Raw genomic sequence first — 16,320 nt, forward strand, 5'->3', positions numbered from 1 at the left:
TTTACTAACATCTTAATAGAATTATTTATTACCAAACAAAATGCATCTATCAGGAAATATCAACAATGCCTTGAACTTTCAGATTTTCAGATGAGAGCCCTCATGCTCATGTTACTCCTTTAGATTCATATTTAGTAATTGATCTACTTACTTTCTGTAGACTTCCCTCTTGCGTTTAACATAAGGATGATGAGGAGCTCAGTTTCACTAAATTGGACATTTAATACATCTCTTCTACTTTGTTTAGACTTTGGTGTTCTTTCCAGCTAAATCTTTTTTTTCTTTATACTTGCCTTCATGTGATTTTACCCACAAATCATCCAAGGTCACTGATATCCACCCTCTTGAAGTCCATTGGTTTTAATTTGCCCTTCTTTCTCCTTTCCCTTTAAACATTGTGTCTTTAGGACCATTTCAGTCACTCTCACTAAAAGTTGCCTTTTGTTTTCTCAGCTAATTCCTTTCAATCTGTAAGAATCAAATTTTTAAAAAAATCTTTCCTCTACTTATTTTTTCCTCTTTTGCATTAAAAATACGGTCACTGGCAGATTTGTGTTTATATCCTGCTTTCCCAACTGTTGTCTATCTCCTGTTCATTATGCCATTACAAAATTTTCAGCTACATAGACACCACTGTCCAAGTCCTATGCTTTGGATAATTCTACTAGATCTCTTTAAAAAAAAGCTTAATTTACATGATCTTGCTGGTCTGGATCCATGTTTTAGGCAAGACATGGTTTATAGGTGTGGGGATATTGCTTAGTAGACCAGCTTCTATACTTTGACAAAGCAGATGAACTTTTAGATGCACAAGATGGTCCAGTAGTGTAGTTGGTAGGTATCTTTATTTATAGTCAATAAAAGATAAGACTTTTATCAGCAGCCTTTTAAGTAGATATTACAATTGCAACACTACCACCATCAGTAGCGTACATCTTTTATTCAGAGATTTTCAGCAGCTGTAACATCTTCACATTCTAGAACTAGATGCAAGTGTGAGATACAAGCAAGTCCTCCTTGCCTTTCCTACCTTTCCCTCCTAACAAGCTACATTTTTTTAACATACCAGTTATATAAGTTATCCTGACAGGTCTTTTACAGCATTTAAATCAATCTTGACTGTGTACCAAGATTTCCAGTTCTGCTTGTTTATATCCCATACTTTTATCCCATTAGTATAAAGACACCTAAAGTATTTGATTAACTGCCTCACTTATCTTCCTCTGTCCCTCCTATGACCCTATATGAATAACCCTATTTCCTCTCCTCCTCCACCCACAGGTTTTAAGCCCTTATTTAAGTTGCTGTTATTTATATTTACCCCTGGGAATTGTCATCTACCATGTGTTGTTTAAAAGCCATGTGTTGTTAAATGGTCAAAATCACTGCTCTTCCTCTTCCCCTTCTTTTTGTATTAAGCATCATTTAACTTCTTGATTGTTTCCGCAACTTAGTATCTTTGTAAAGATAAAGAGAAGTATCAAAGAAGGTTCACCTTACATCAAATGCATGAGATGAAAGCATCAAATCAGACTCACTGAAAAATATTATCAGTTGAARTGAGAGAACTGCCTATAGTGCACCTTATTTTCCATATGTGTAAAGTTAGGATAATAACCTACTCTGAAAATACTCAGAAGTATGCAGTCGAAATGCAACATGTAGGAGTGGGGTACCATAATAAGAAAACTAACAACTTCAGACATGCAACAGAATATGGTAAAAATGCAAAGTTAGTTTTAAATCATTTATAAAATCAAAGGTACTGCAAAATGAAATATATGGTCTTTTTATTTTTCTCATTAATTAGCTGGTTCCTTAGCCATATTAAAAATAAAAAATAAAAAAATCAATCTTTACTTGCTAATCAAATATAACTTCTTCTATGAGTAGTATTATCTGAACGCATTCATGTACAACTGAATACAAACTCCTGCAGCTTTATAAGCATTTTAAGTTGATGATATTATTCCATGTTTTGGGAGACAGACTAATTCCTACTTGTGTCTGGATTTATGCAGCGCATAAACAAAAACGAAATAACAGCTATTGCTTTCCACGTATATGATTGTATTTGTTGACCTGGGAGAAAAACTAGCCACAAAAACCACAGATGAGACTGCTAGAAAACTGCACTGAATACAGTCAGTTGTGTGGCTTTTATCAGGCTATAGTCTAGTTTACTGTTCAGCCAGCCATATTTTCCATTATCCCATGATTGTTAGCAAAAGACAATAGCATAATGCAGATCATATAAAAGCAGTAACTTTGGCAATCCCAAAATTAGATTAGATTTCTCCTATGCATTTGATCTCAAAAGAAAAAAATTACATTACTGATTGGGAAACACAAAAGAGTTGTGGTAGCATGAGTAGGCCGTTTCTTCATAACAGACGGTTCTTGAGTTGCCTACCTGGAGGAACCAGGTTAAACACCAATATAAATTTTGAAATTTTGGTCATTCCCTAGTCACGTTGTCACATCTGCCTTTCTAATTTCTTGCACTCCATCATAAAATGGCCTATACTTCAACTGTTTTACTAATTAGAGAATTACATTATCCACCCTTGTTTTCAGAAAATCCTCTGCAAAAATACCAGAAGCTGTTTTTACCTTACTAGTCATGCACTAAAGACGGCTTTCCTTCTGTTTGTATTATCGTGTATCTTTTTCCATCTTATTTTCCTCAAGTAAAAAGGATTGTCCTAACCTTTAATTGCACTGTCTTAGTTGATAAGGCAGCAGATGGAGCAGCTTTGTGTCCTATTCAGCATTCTTCCTCCATACTCCACAAAACAGCAGCCAAAGTATATGTCCCTCTTGCATCACTCTGGGTACATATTAATTACTTTGAAGGATTGGGTGTGTTGATTTTTGAGTGTTTTGTGGGTTTTTTTGTGGTTTTTGTCTCCCCCAAACTCAAGCAGATACAGTTTCTCTTAATTTGGCAGTAAAGCTCCTGTTGTTCCTTTATATATCCTCTTTATCTAGGAAAAAATTACTGTAGATAGCAACCTTGCAATAATTTAAAAGAGAAGGAGGTACTAAGAAAAAAAAAAAAAAGAAGTATAGCTGAGGTTATAAAATCTAACTTAATGAGAATGTCCAGGACCGGCTGCAAATCTTCTGGAAAATATCCCCCCCACCGCACTCTCCAAAAAAGGAGAGAGTAAGGGGAGAGAAGCTGAAGCAAAGAAAGTGGCAGCACTAACCAATATAAAATGAAGCAACTGAAATCAAACTGATGGATACAATTGGCAATGAAATGCATTAAAAGTTTGTAAAGTTTATCCAAGTGTCTCTACTAGTTGAAACTAGTATGCGGATGTATGTCATTTACACCAGTGCAACTCTAAAGCAGCTTAAAAGGAAAGTTCATAACTTTCTTACTTATGCTCTTTGCATTGTCAGTTATTTAAGTTTCTAACTGGTAGAGAAGGCAAAGAGGCATTACTRCTTTCTTAATTTGAGGTAATTTACAATAATATAAGAAACAAAATTTCTCTTATTGCATGTCAGCTACGTTTTACCTACAAACTACAGCTTTCTTCCAATGTCTTGTGGGACTCTTCTTCATGAAAATGTACAGAAAAGGACAAACAGCTTAGTGATTTACATCTTGCTCACCATCTCTGCAGGAAAGATAATATAATTAAACCGCAAGATTTGTTATTTAACTGTTTTAAGACAGAAGTCACATTGTATTCCCCTTCTTTCCAGTTTTTCTCATGAGGTTCATTCATACCCGCTCTTTACTGCCATCTCTATACTGCTGTTATTTTCTTTATCTAGCTAGGGGTCCTGAATAGTTTAGTTTCTTCCAGGACAGCTTCCTGATTCTTCAAATAACCTTAACTAAGATGCTGCCATTCCTCCTTCCTCTTAATCTCTCTCATCTACCAAGATACCTCTGCTGCTCTATAGAGGCACCACTATCGCTAATTCTTATCAGTAATTGGCAAAAACAAACAAACAAAAACAAGGAAAAGATATCATGATGGCCCCCGGACTGCAAGTCCACTCATGTATGATCCTTCATTCATCTCTTCCTCCCACTCTCCTCAATTCAAACGATGGCACCCAAAACCAAGCCAAAAAGTGCGATCACCCTCTCTCAATGACAAAGAAATTTTGGTCCTTGCTTTGTGTGGAGGCATCTGCAAACATGCAACACAGAGGACTTTGATTTGCCCCATTCACTCCAGCAGTTGTGTAAATTTCACTGTCCGCTTTCTTTACTTGATCTTATTTTCAGCACTTCTTTCACRCTATCCCACATTTTGATGTGACCAACCTACATTCTTTGCAACACTTCCTCTGCAATACCTTTGAACACCTTATATATAAGCCAATCCAATAGTTATTTCACCAACATCTTTTTATCTATATATATWTTTTTGAGCAGTAATTCTTCAATCATGAGCTGTTTCTGCATTATTCTGCATTAACTATTTAAAACGCACCTGCTCCCAGATAAAGTATGGGAAGGTTTCTCACCATTCCCAGTGTATTATACACACAATCATGTAAAGGAAGTAACTGAACTCTCTTCAATGCATTGCTTCACTAACACTTTGAGAAGAAAATATTTAAATACTATTTTTTTCCAGTACATTAGACACACTAAGTCCTTTCTACTTCACAATCCTTCAAATCCTTTTCATTTTTTCATTAAAAAGGAAGAAAAGAGAAGAACTTAAACCCTTGCACAAGCTATGAACATGTGCATAGAAAACAGGAGGGAAGGGAAATAATTAACAAGTGAGAATTGCTATGAAGGTCCATCTAACTAAACAGCTTATAGGAAAACCTGCAAGGTTTAAGACTGATCCACACAGATTAAAAGCAAAATGTTAATGCCTACAGAAGTAGAAGACAAAAAGGCCTATGTAAGTTGTCATTATTAAAATGCCTTAGGCAAACTTTCTTATGGTAATTCAAACTGAAAAGGTTAAAACCTTAAATGGTATTATGTTCAGTCTGTATGCAGTGCTTCCATACAATGAAAGAACATCATACAACTTGTTCTTGTAGTAACACTAACTGTTGCTATGTGACCCGTTAACTCCAAGATTTAAGGGAAAAGCCTAAAGAGAAACATGGCACAAAGTACTTAAGCTTCAGGCAATGCTCAATTTTCTAACAGTCTGGAAATGAGAGCACAAAACCACCACGTTTTCTAAGAAACCCAGCAGTTACATATGTGCACTCTAAGCAACAGATGCTACATCAGAGTCGAGATGCTCTCAAAAGACTGGGTTTATGAAATAGTAATTTATCTTTCAGAACTTCAGTTTCACTGAGTTGCAAACGCAAGCTGAGTTGGCAGATTTTTTACAAGCTCTTGTGCTTGTTCTAATCAAAATATTGTTTCTTTCCTCACCCATGAATTGATATCATTTTCAGTCTGTGTCCTACCTCTATCACATTTGAGTTTAAAATAAATCATGTTACTGAATAGTTAGAACGTAAACAAATGTTATATTTACTAGAAGTCTCTGTAATGTAAATGATGTAAATATGTAAATACTTATAAATTAACAACAGACCCATACCACACAAAAGTGAAAGGCAGCATAGAAACTGTATTCATAATTACTCGAACTGTTGTAAGTTAAATTTAAGACAAGAAGTATTTTACCACACATTATTACACTATAGTTGTTTACAGCTTCAAAGTATATCACCACACAGGAGACAGTATCAAAGTTCGGTGCAATAGATTTCTTTCTGTACTGTTCCTTATTTATTTTATACAGACTGTCTTGTTCACCATTTTTCTTCATCAGATCTCAATAGATCTTTTGATCTTGCAGATATCAGCTTACATCTGGTTGTTTCCTACAAAGAGTGGTAAAAGACTTTGTGCTGTGAAGGCTGTCTGTTATCTTTAATATTTTGTCTCTCACTACACAATCATGAAGTTTAAGCTTCCACTGTATGAATATTAATCTAACAGGGAGCTAAAGACAAAAGAATAGTCCAGTTTTTCTGATGAAATCCATAGGAATTATGCTGTTTTTGTAAACCTTTTTTAATTAAAAAAGTACCTCAGCCACTTGTTGTTGAAGGTAGGTATTTTTGGCACAAAGTTTCTTCATCAGGAGATATTCAAAGCAAATTATAATTCTACTATTACGGTTGAGTATATAATACTGGCAGGATAAAAAGGAGCATGTGCTCCTTAAGACCATCAAACTCAGGCATGGCAAAACTTAAGTTTTTTGAAAAGCAGAAAGAGACTTAAGACTTTCATGAATCTACCCTTAAATCACACAGAATTGAGAGCCTGGCTTTCCAACATTCACCTTCAAGTGGAATTTCAAAATGAGACTTGCAGAACATTACATGTGAAAGACCACCAAGAACAAACTTTTTAAAAGGATGCTGTAACCCCCCAAGAGGAATAGGATTTAGAAGGCAACTTCAGCTGTCTCCTTGTATTTAATTCTCAAGTAGGAAATTCCTAGCCTTGAACCTTTTTCTAGCATTTACAGCCTAAAACTTTTTTTTTTTTTTTTAATACATGAAGAAGGAGGATGTAGTAGTGACTCTTTTTGGAAATAACTGCATGCAGCGCTTCTGTACAACAAGAGAAAGCAACCAATTTACTCTTCCAGAGAAACTAAATATTGCCATGTCACTACACAAATCTAAGAGAAAAGTTCAAAAGTAAAATACTTAAACTTGAGGCAAAAATCAGCTTTCTAAAACACTGTAGAGGACAGTATGGGAATAATTACCTTCTATGAAAACTCACCAATTATCTGCAATCAGTAAAAGCCAATGCAATGAGAGCAAGCAGTTCTCAGAAAAAGGCTTTTTCCATCCCATTTGTATAACTTTTACCACCTTGGATTGAAAATAATATCTCTACAGCCCTTGGAACAGCAATCAAATCTAATTCTCCCAGGAGAAAAGTGGCACATTATTCCATTTCCTCTACTTTAATGAGGCATAGTAGTACAGTTTCAAGAGAAAGAACAGAACTTTCACAACCTTCCTTCACCTGTCTCTTGGAAAGCAGAAATAAAGTAGAATCCTCCCTTGCTAGAGCCTTGCTTGCACTTCTTCTCTGGCAGGCCGTAGGTGCCAAAATCTTGAACAACTCATGGAAAAGCATCAATAGCCTGATGTCAACAAAAAGGCACCTACCAGAAACAAGACTTCTCCCTTCTGAGCTTGCTTTTAACTGAAAATGGTTATGACTACTATTACATGCAGAATTCAGTCTTGCACCAGGTCAAGCTCCTCTGGGCTACATCTAGCTTCTGGATTCTGGTCAAGCATAAGTGAAAGAAGTAGGAATAGACAAAATTCTGGGAAAGTACAGAAGCAGAATGTTAAGTATTTACACATTTAAAATGTTGCTAACAAAATTTCCCTCTGGCTAGAGAAAATTTAATTTAGCTATGGGAGTTTTTAATATCATGTTCTTAGGTGCGACCTCTGATGAAATACTAACAAGTTGGAATTATTTAGCTTAACGAAGAGACAAAAAAGAATATAACAGCATCCAAATATGTAAAAGGCTGTCCTAAAGAGGAAAGAAATAATGTCCCTGGAGAACACCGTAAGTACTAACAAGCCTAGATTATAGCAAGAAAAATTCAGGTTGTATGGAAATTTTTCTGACAGTAAGGATCATGAAGCGTAAGAGCAGATAAACAAGCATTTCTCAAAAACAGACTTACTGGCTTCTATCTGCGGCAAGGATATGGACTTGATTTTCTGAGGTCCGCTACAACCCCTTCTCTCTAGGTGGAAATTAGTCACTCACATATTTGAACTTTACATGCAGTAAATGAGTAAACACGCTATGAAGTTTAATACCTTTTTTCTTTAAAAGGTTTTGTAAATTCATTTATTATGCATTCAGATCTTTCTTCCCATGAAACAGGACATAGTTAGTCCTTGGCTTTGCTTCTACCATTTAYAGCTCTATGAAATTAGAGAGTGTGACAAGATCCACGTTCTGTATTAGCTTTTAACTGTTGCAAATCTACAGCTATCAAAATTGTACTAGAGCTGCAGAGGGAAGGGCTGTGTAGCAGTCCTTTCCAGAAGGAAGCAGAGGACTGGACAAAAAGATGCAGATCACTTCCAGACAGTCTGAGACTTGGGTGTGAAAAGTCAAGGTATTTCTTTTCTATAAAAGATTAATACTGAATTACTAATGTCTTACAGAATAAATTGGTAAAAAGCCCAGCAGTTTTCCAGTTCGCAGTAGCCTGAGCTCAGATATCTGTAATTTTCTCCAATGTGTTGCCCTCAGAATATCTTCTATTTCAACCCCTCATAAGCTCATGGTAAAAAGGGTCTTTTACTAAATGCATTTCATAAAAAGAAAGGAAGCAAAGAAAGAAAGGAAAATAAAGAAAGACGTATAGCCTGAATACCACATGCTGCCACCTCAACTCCAGAGTAAAATTAATATTACTATTTTCACAGCTGTCACAGAATTTTGGGTGCCAATAAAACCATCAGAAATCATGTCCTTTTCATGCTTCTGCCAGGTGCTAACAGCACCAGATGCATGCTCTGTGGTTAATTCACTAGTGAGAACAACTCAAAGTTTGTAAAGCATCAAAGACTAACCCCTTCTGCTTTCATGAAAGCCGAGATACTCTAGTCTCTTGCCTCAGCCATTAAAGTGGATGTGAATCTTCCTATTAGCTAATGACAGTATGAAAGTAAATGGTAAATAAATAAATAAAGAGAAAAAGAAAATAAAAGCAGAAATGAAAGCAACTGCGGAGGAACTGGCCATTTCCTTTACAGATTTACTCCAAAAAACAGTTTATACAGTTAACAGTAAGCTACTCCTAACAGTGAAAAGCTCAGTAATTAACTGCTCAATAAAGTCTACACAATCCACAATAATTTTAATTATATTACTTACTTCAAAGAACATACAAGGAGTTCCAAAAAGAACAGCTTCTTCACACTTCATCTGATTATTTATCGTATACAACCAATTTTCTAAATCCCTTCCGTCATTTATGCTCGATAAATGGCAAGAAAAAATGGCATTTCAGTACTGTACATTTAAAGTCCCTGAACAACTATCACAGAACATTTGCTGAACAAACTTGTGTTTTTCTATGCTGTCAAACAAGCAACCTGGAACTTGAAATAAAACTTTTTCCCCTTAACTTTTACACAAAGGTAAAATCTCACCCAAACATCTGCAATTTGCAACTTTCTGATGATACATCAGCCCTGGGGGAAAGGAGGGAGGGAGAAAGAAAGAAAGAAAAAATTAAGTAGCATGGAAAGCCCAAACAGCAAGGGTGGGGGGAGAAAATGTCTGTTAGCACGGATTCACAATCCTAGTTTTTTTACTCCAAGTTCTGCTGTTTGTAAGATTTCAATTATATTGCCAACCATGAAACACCAGAGGCTCAGTCCTGCAAAGTTTTATATACTAATTGCAAAATTCCCCCCCAAAAGCTAAAAGTAACTTTATATACATAGCATAGCACCTATTGGCACAAAAACTGTTGTACTTTAATGCCRTCCAAACCAATGACTCAAACAAGAAGGCTTTCAAGTCTAATCAATATAAACGCCTGCTTCATTCTTGCAGTCAGCATAAACCTTAGGTGACCTCACACATTTTACAATCAAGTGTACAGATTGTTGTATATTCTACACAACTACAGAACTGCTTTACTTCCTATCACTTAACATTATTGGTCATGTTCCATTAGAATGCAAATTTCTTGTGTACTCAAACACACAGTAACTATACCAGAGCTATTAAGCAGACAGCTTTACAGAGCACTAGCATGTGTTCCTGCAACGTGGAAAGAAGCTGCAATCTCCAATGTTTCTTTATCATCATTATTTTAAAGTTTTGGTGTGGCCACCTTTTTTTTAGCTAGCTGCCTGGGTTTTTTCTTTTTAAAAATGAGTGGCTAAGATAAAGAGCTAAAAATAGAGGGAAAAGAAAGCTGGGCTTGTCCAGAAATCTTAGAAAGAAGCCATGATACTGGATTTACCACCAGTCTGCATTGAAGAAGAAATAAATATTTGTGTCTTTCCTGAAGAAGGACAATTCTGTTCTGTGGCATTGCTTCTGCTATATTGATTTTTGCTAAAGAAGATATAACATCAACTCAAGAAAACTTCTGTTAATTTCTTACACAATCACAAATGTGTTCAGCAGCTTTTTTCTTTCTTTTTTTTCCTCCTCTCTTTCCTTGGGTGGAGCTACTGATCTTACTGATGAGGGATAGTTACTTGTAGATTCCTTTTTGCCAGTATAAATCTTAGAGCAGGCCATCCTACACTACAGTAATTGTACAGATACATTCTATTACTAAAATTTTGGGTCACTACACAAGTAAAAAAGCACTTGAACATAAGTGACCCCAGATACAGAATATAAGAAACAAGTATGTACAAAATCTCACAAGATTTTAAATTTATTGTGAAGACATCCACAAGAAAGCATTACACAAAACTCAAATTTTGTACTAGACCAAAGCACTAAGAGTGAGTTTAGTGCAAGCTTAACTACATTATGTTATTTAGGAGACAGCTGTTCTAAATTCTCTGAAACTGACTCAAACTCTGGCAGTGGATGTCTTTCAAACTAAGAGCTATAGCTGGAAAAGAAATTGACTATGCAATGAAAACTAGTTCTACACTTCTAATGCAGTTCACTATCTGGGCTGTGAATTAATCAAGCTCTGCCTTTCTTCACTAATCCTAATTGTAGCACAACACATGGGAGAAGTGTCTTCCCCCACTCCCTACTGTCTTAAGCTAAAGTCATCTCTTTTTTCTGTAAAGCATAAACAGAAATCGTAAGGGTGAGTGTCTTTACAGCTTAGTTTACATGAATTTCTGCATTATCCATGGTTTTGCTTTATCAGAATTCCTCTTTTCTTGTATAATTGATATCTACCTGTATTTCTACCAGTCACTAGAAGTATAAACATGCTGCAACAAAACTGAAAACAACTCACACCCACAACACCAAAGGTAATATGGCAGAAATTGGGTTATTCTGGTTTTGCTTTTTCTATCTAAATAGATAAGAATAATATAATAGATTTTTGTCAACTAAATTTCAGTGTAATGCATTTCTCCCCTGTACTTTTAGAATCTGAAATATTCTTTGCAGCTTCCTTTATACTTTCTGCTTTGCTTTTACCTAAAGCTCAAACTTGAGCTTCAGCATTCTCCCTTATGATTAAGGCTGCTCCTCTCTGCTCCAGAACTGCAGGTCTGGAGAAAAGCGCTTCAGGACTGGTGCCATGAGTAGCAACTCCTTTTCTCAGCTGTCAGTGCAGCAACAAATGCTTGTTAAATACATTTGTATGTAGCAGTTCATCCAGCTCTTCAAATCTACAGACCTGTCCCTAAAATGATTAGGGCAGTTTAATATTATAAATACACAAAAAATTTTTGAAGAGAGACATTCAAATAGGAGGAGAAAAGCCTTAACTCTCTGGATAATTACTTGCTTATGTATCACTATGACCACCAGGACTGCAGAAAACCTAAAGAATATCTTTTTCATAAAAAGATACACTGCTTTGACTAATGAACATGATATCGCTTATAAACTAGCACGTTACAAGGCATCTAAAAGTTTCTTTCTTACTATTTCTAGGACAATTGGAACAAAAATAGAATAGTGTAATCTTGTTTAGTACTTATAAAGAGAAGTCTTTCCATTTTAGGCCATGAATACGTAGCTCAGCCTGGAGCAGCCGTGCAAAGCAGAGTAAGAATTTGTGATAGTGTCTTTAAAGAAAGACACTCGTCTATTGAATAAGGAAAACTAAAATAAAGTAACATGAATGGAGCATTGAGATGAGCGTTCTATGCCGTTTCAGTGTCTTTACAAAATATGAAAGACAATCAGCTGACTGTATGTCTTCCTAGAACTCATTTCACATTACAACAGCTTGCATTTAACAGAATGTATATATAAATACACCAGACTAGAATACTATAGGGCTTAGTGATGAGTCTTAGGAAACATGAAAAACATTTTTTCTGTGCTTCATATTTTAACAAAATTACATTAACAAATGATTAAGGTATTTGGGGGCAGGGGTAGTTAAGTTCCTCATGTCTGTAGAACAGTGATTGTATCATACAGGCAGCAGAACAAGCTCATGGTACTGCTGTCAACAGCCATCTCCTGGTCCCCTGTCACAGTGCTGAAAACCTATATTCCCAGTACAGCACCTTGTCTCTAGCACCTCATCTTCCTTAAATCTGAAACATGAGGATGAAGGCTAGCTACAACAGCTGCTTTCAAAAACAGATCAGGGTAGGTGGGCAGCAAGGGAATCACAGGATTCACCTGAGAAAACCCTCGAATTCTCCTTGACTGAAGCTGTTGAACTACAGTCTAAGTATTTTCAGAGTAACAGGAGAAGTTCACAATCACTGCTGCAAAATCTGAGTAAGGAAAGACTAATGCCAAATGTTTTGTCATGTTATTTTTCCAGTAAAAACCCACAAACCTTGTACAAGAAACTAAATACTAAAACAGCCAATCATTAAAGTATTCATAAAAATTAATTTCATCTAGAAAGCTGACTTAGAGTCACCTTCTGTATCTCTATAGTGCATTTCATCTGAAGCCATACACCTAGCTCCTATTCTTTGGAACAAGGCAACCATGTTTAAAGCAGAACCAGAATTCAGGCTCTTAGAGAGAACTTGGCCATAATAATTAGTAAGATTTCTTTGTAACAGACTTTTAAACATAAATGGGCTTTTATAAATTAGATTAATCCTCTTCCATGATTTTAAAAGTCTGCCTAAAGCTAGATAGCTAGTCTGCTATTCTGCTTATAGACACTTAATTTCATCCTGTTTTCAGTCATTAGAAGTTGACAGGGCTTAAGACATCTCAAATTAGGACCTTAATAGCTGCTAGAAGTTGCATCTTCATTTAGCAACAAACAAACAAAAAAATCCAGAATTAGTCTTGGTTTAGTCTATTTGTGGTATTTTAAAGACACTATACTGAGAACAATGGTAGACTTGCATCCTGTTTATTCACCAGGCAAGAACAAAGCAGTCATCAGAACTGTAAGGCTCTTTTACACCACCTTGCCAATATGATCAAGCACTACAGTTCAACCCCAGTGGTTGCTTACCAAGCCCCTGCCTTGGTAGTCAGAAGAGGGGGAAAAAAAAGAAAAACTGACAGGGCTTTTTATACCACAGACACAGTCCCATTATTCAGGCACCACAAAAAGGTAAGTCACCGTGCAATAATAGAGAACCTTGGTTTAACTAACACCAAAAGAAACTTTCATACTAGCAACACAATCAGTTGGAGCTGTATTGCTAGAGACAAGCCTTGTGCTTTCTGAATCTTCCTTCACCCAAAAGAATAAGCTTCTGATAGACGAGCACTTATGAATGCTGTGCTCAGGAAGGCAGATTCTCCTAAGTGACCTTTGTATATACACGCTTACACACATACTCAGTATGACTAGAGAAGAGAAAAAAAAAAAAAGGAGGGGGAGGAAAGAGAGCCCTCTTGATAAACTTCTGATTCACTGAACACTTCAGAGTGCCCGTAAATAGTGGATTTTTAGTATTTTTAGATTTTAAATAGATTATTAGTATAATCCATACATATTTGCAAGAAGTAACATAAGAAGTTAATTAAGAGTTACTTTCCTACCACATATTTTTAGACAAACATAAAACTGATGTGCTGGATCAGACCCAGAGATCCATTAGTCCAGCTTCCTGTTCAACAGAAACCAGTATTGGAAGCTTTTGTGAGGGTCCCGAAATGTCCATTTCAGGTCTCTGAAGGAAAACTGCCCTATTTCTATCACAGCTGAAGGCCACTGATTAGATACCTTCCACTCTGAAGTCTGTTACTTTAAACTCCTTCTAAAATGCAGGTACAACTGAGGATACTACTACATGAATGTAAATAAATTCACTATTAGTATTAAATTGTTTAAAAAAGTAAATATTTATTTAGGTCAGCTACGAGGACAAAGTTAGATTTTTCCATGGACAGTCTACAAGCTCTGAGAGCAATCCATAGAGATAACAAGTCATGATTCTGCAAAACAAGCGTATTTTAAACTGTCTGTATTGTAGACTCTTTGGAAGGAAGAACCTAAATAGAAGCCAGCCTTTTTTGTTTGGGTTTTATTTTGGTTAGGTTTGTTTGTTTGTTTTTTACCTTTTAAATGCTTCAGCAGGGTTCCTCTCGCATTCCCCAGGCTGCAAGAGACTTTGAATAGCAGGATCTCTTAGTTTGTCCTCATATCCCTGGATCAGTCCACTGCGGCAGATTTGTGCAACTAAGCCTCTAATAAACCCTCCAACACACAGAGTGTCAGAGTCTTGGGCCCTGCAGAAATGGAAGGCTAGGGCTTGACGATGTAAGCCTCTTTGTAGGTTTGCAGGTGAGCTTGGCCACAGTAACTCAGTACAGAGGGCCGTCTTCCCACTACCGGGCCCTCCTACCAACAATACACCCCAGGCAGCTCCTTTCCCAGAGACAACACCAGTATTATTCCCAGAATTTGCTACAAGAGATGGTTTGTTGGCAGTACTACTGCTGCAGTTAGCTTTCTCCTGGAGGCAGTGCTGAAGCTTGTGGAAAACCCACTCCCTACAGTAAAACTGCTTTCCTTGCAGCAAGCTGGTTTGAGCCATTTTATAAAGCTTCTTCTCTTGAATTTGTCATAAGCAGCAATACACCTTCAACATCTTGAAGAATGGAAATACAGATTCATCTTGCACAGAAAGTCTTCTGCACATAACTTGCCAGAGACTAAGGTAATCTGTTAACTTTTCTCATAAAACTTATCAGCCTCTTCGCAGGATAGGTGTCACTCCATTTGGATGCTTTATTATGRTTAGCATTACACATCACAGTTCAGCTGACATCATGAAGCAGTCTGATACCAATGCTCAATAATACTTCTCATACAGCTCAAAAGTTCATACAGCTCCATGACTACATGTGTTGTTTATGTAGTTGTGTGTGTTCCCAGTATACAGGGGAGACAATACATCTGGAAAAAATGAGGGAAAGCCAACTTTTCAGTGTACACTAAATGCCTTTCAACTCTAGGCATTAATCTCTCTGGATAAAAATCCAGAAAAAGCTGTCCACAATAAAGTGTTCCTTCTGGGAATTTTACAGAGAAAGTGATTTTTCTTCAGGAGTATTATATACGCATCACAAACATGTGGATAGGTACCACTCACTAAGAAATGGTCAATTTAGACAGTGAGCTATGCAGACTCCATTCATYTGGGCAAGTGCCCAGGAAGTGCTTCAGATTACGGTTTCTTAAGTGGTATAGATGATGGGGGGGGAAATGTTTACAACTTCTTATTTCAATACATTCATAACCGTCTTCTTCAGGAACCTGGATTCTTACTGAACCTGTTTTCAGGTATCTTAATCGCAAGATGTCAGAAGAGACAACATCTTCCCCTAGAGCTCTGAAATAAAGAAGACAGCACTTTTAACCCTACATGCAAGACATAATTCAGTCATTTGCTAATGCAGACAACAAAGAGTAAAGTCAAGGGCTCTTATTCATTATTTTTCCCTATACTATGAAACTAAATTAATCTTAAACATTTTTTTAAGGATTTTGGTATAAGCTGCAATTAGCCACATATTAAAAATATAACAAAAACAACAAACATATGAAAGTGGCCTCAGAACCACAGAGGGTACAAGCCTTGCATTTTCTCTTGACAAGAACTGAGTATATCCCATTATCTTAGAGATATTCCCTCTAACAAGGTTTCATCACTGAAATCTCTCTTTACTCAATTTTTCTACAGCTAGCTTCATTTTTTTTTTGAAGTTTATTTTACATTCGAGAGCTGCCTACAGCTCTTTGCACACTTCTTTGTTCACGACTCGTATGCATTAGGACACACTGCAGACTCGAGAGCCACAGTTTAATACACTCACCCAGCCGCCGACACCTCACACACTGCCGGTGTGCTTGTCACCCGCTGACTGCCGTTTCGACACCCCCGCCCGCCCCCCAAAACAAAACCCTTTATCCTGGGCTTCGCTTTAACCACCCTCCTACAGTTTCTTTCAGCCGAGACACGCACACGGCTCAAAAGTGACTTCAGCAACATTCTCGCAGCCCGATCGTGCCAGCTTGAAAAACCCTCAAGTCAAGCGAGCAGCTGGGAAGCTCCCCCCGCCCTTCATCTACCTCTTAGAGCCACGGCGCTGAGCACACACGCCCTGTCCCCCGCTCCCCTCCCCCAGCGCGCATACACACCCGGCTCCACACAAAGATCCCAGCCACAGCACCCCCGCCGCGGGCG

General features: G+C 37.0%; 1 protein-coding gene across 1 annotated transcript in view; it reads right to left on the minus strand.

Moving 5' to 3' along the window:
• Window positions 1–15,477, minus strand: part of ANKRD50 (ankyrin repeat domain 50) — a 41,627-nt gene extending 26,150 nt beyond the window's left edge. Inside the window, exon 1 of the mRNA XM_026081478.1 lies at window positions 14,189–15,477. Within this exon, the coding sequence (XP_025937263.1) occupies window positions 14,189–14,667 (479 nt within the window). The 5' untranslated portion in view covers window positions 14,668–15,477. The remainder of the gene's footprint in view (window positions 1–14,188) is intronic.
• Window positions 15,478–16,320: the final 843 nt, after the last annotated feature.

This window comes from Apteryx rowi, unplaced genomic scaffold (assembly GCF_003343035.1).
Source record: "Apteryx rowi isolate R43461 unplaced genomic scaffold, aptRow1 scaffold_55, whole genome shotgun sequence".
NCBI classification, from domain to species: domain Eukaryota; kingdom Metazoa; phylum Chordata; class Aves; order Apterygiformes; family Apterygidae; genus Apteryx; species Apteryx rowi.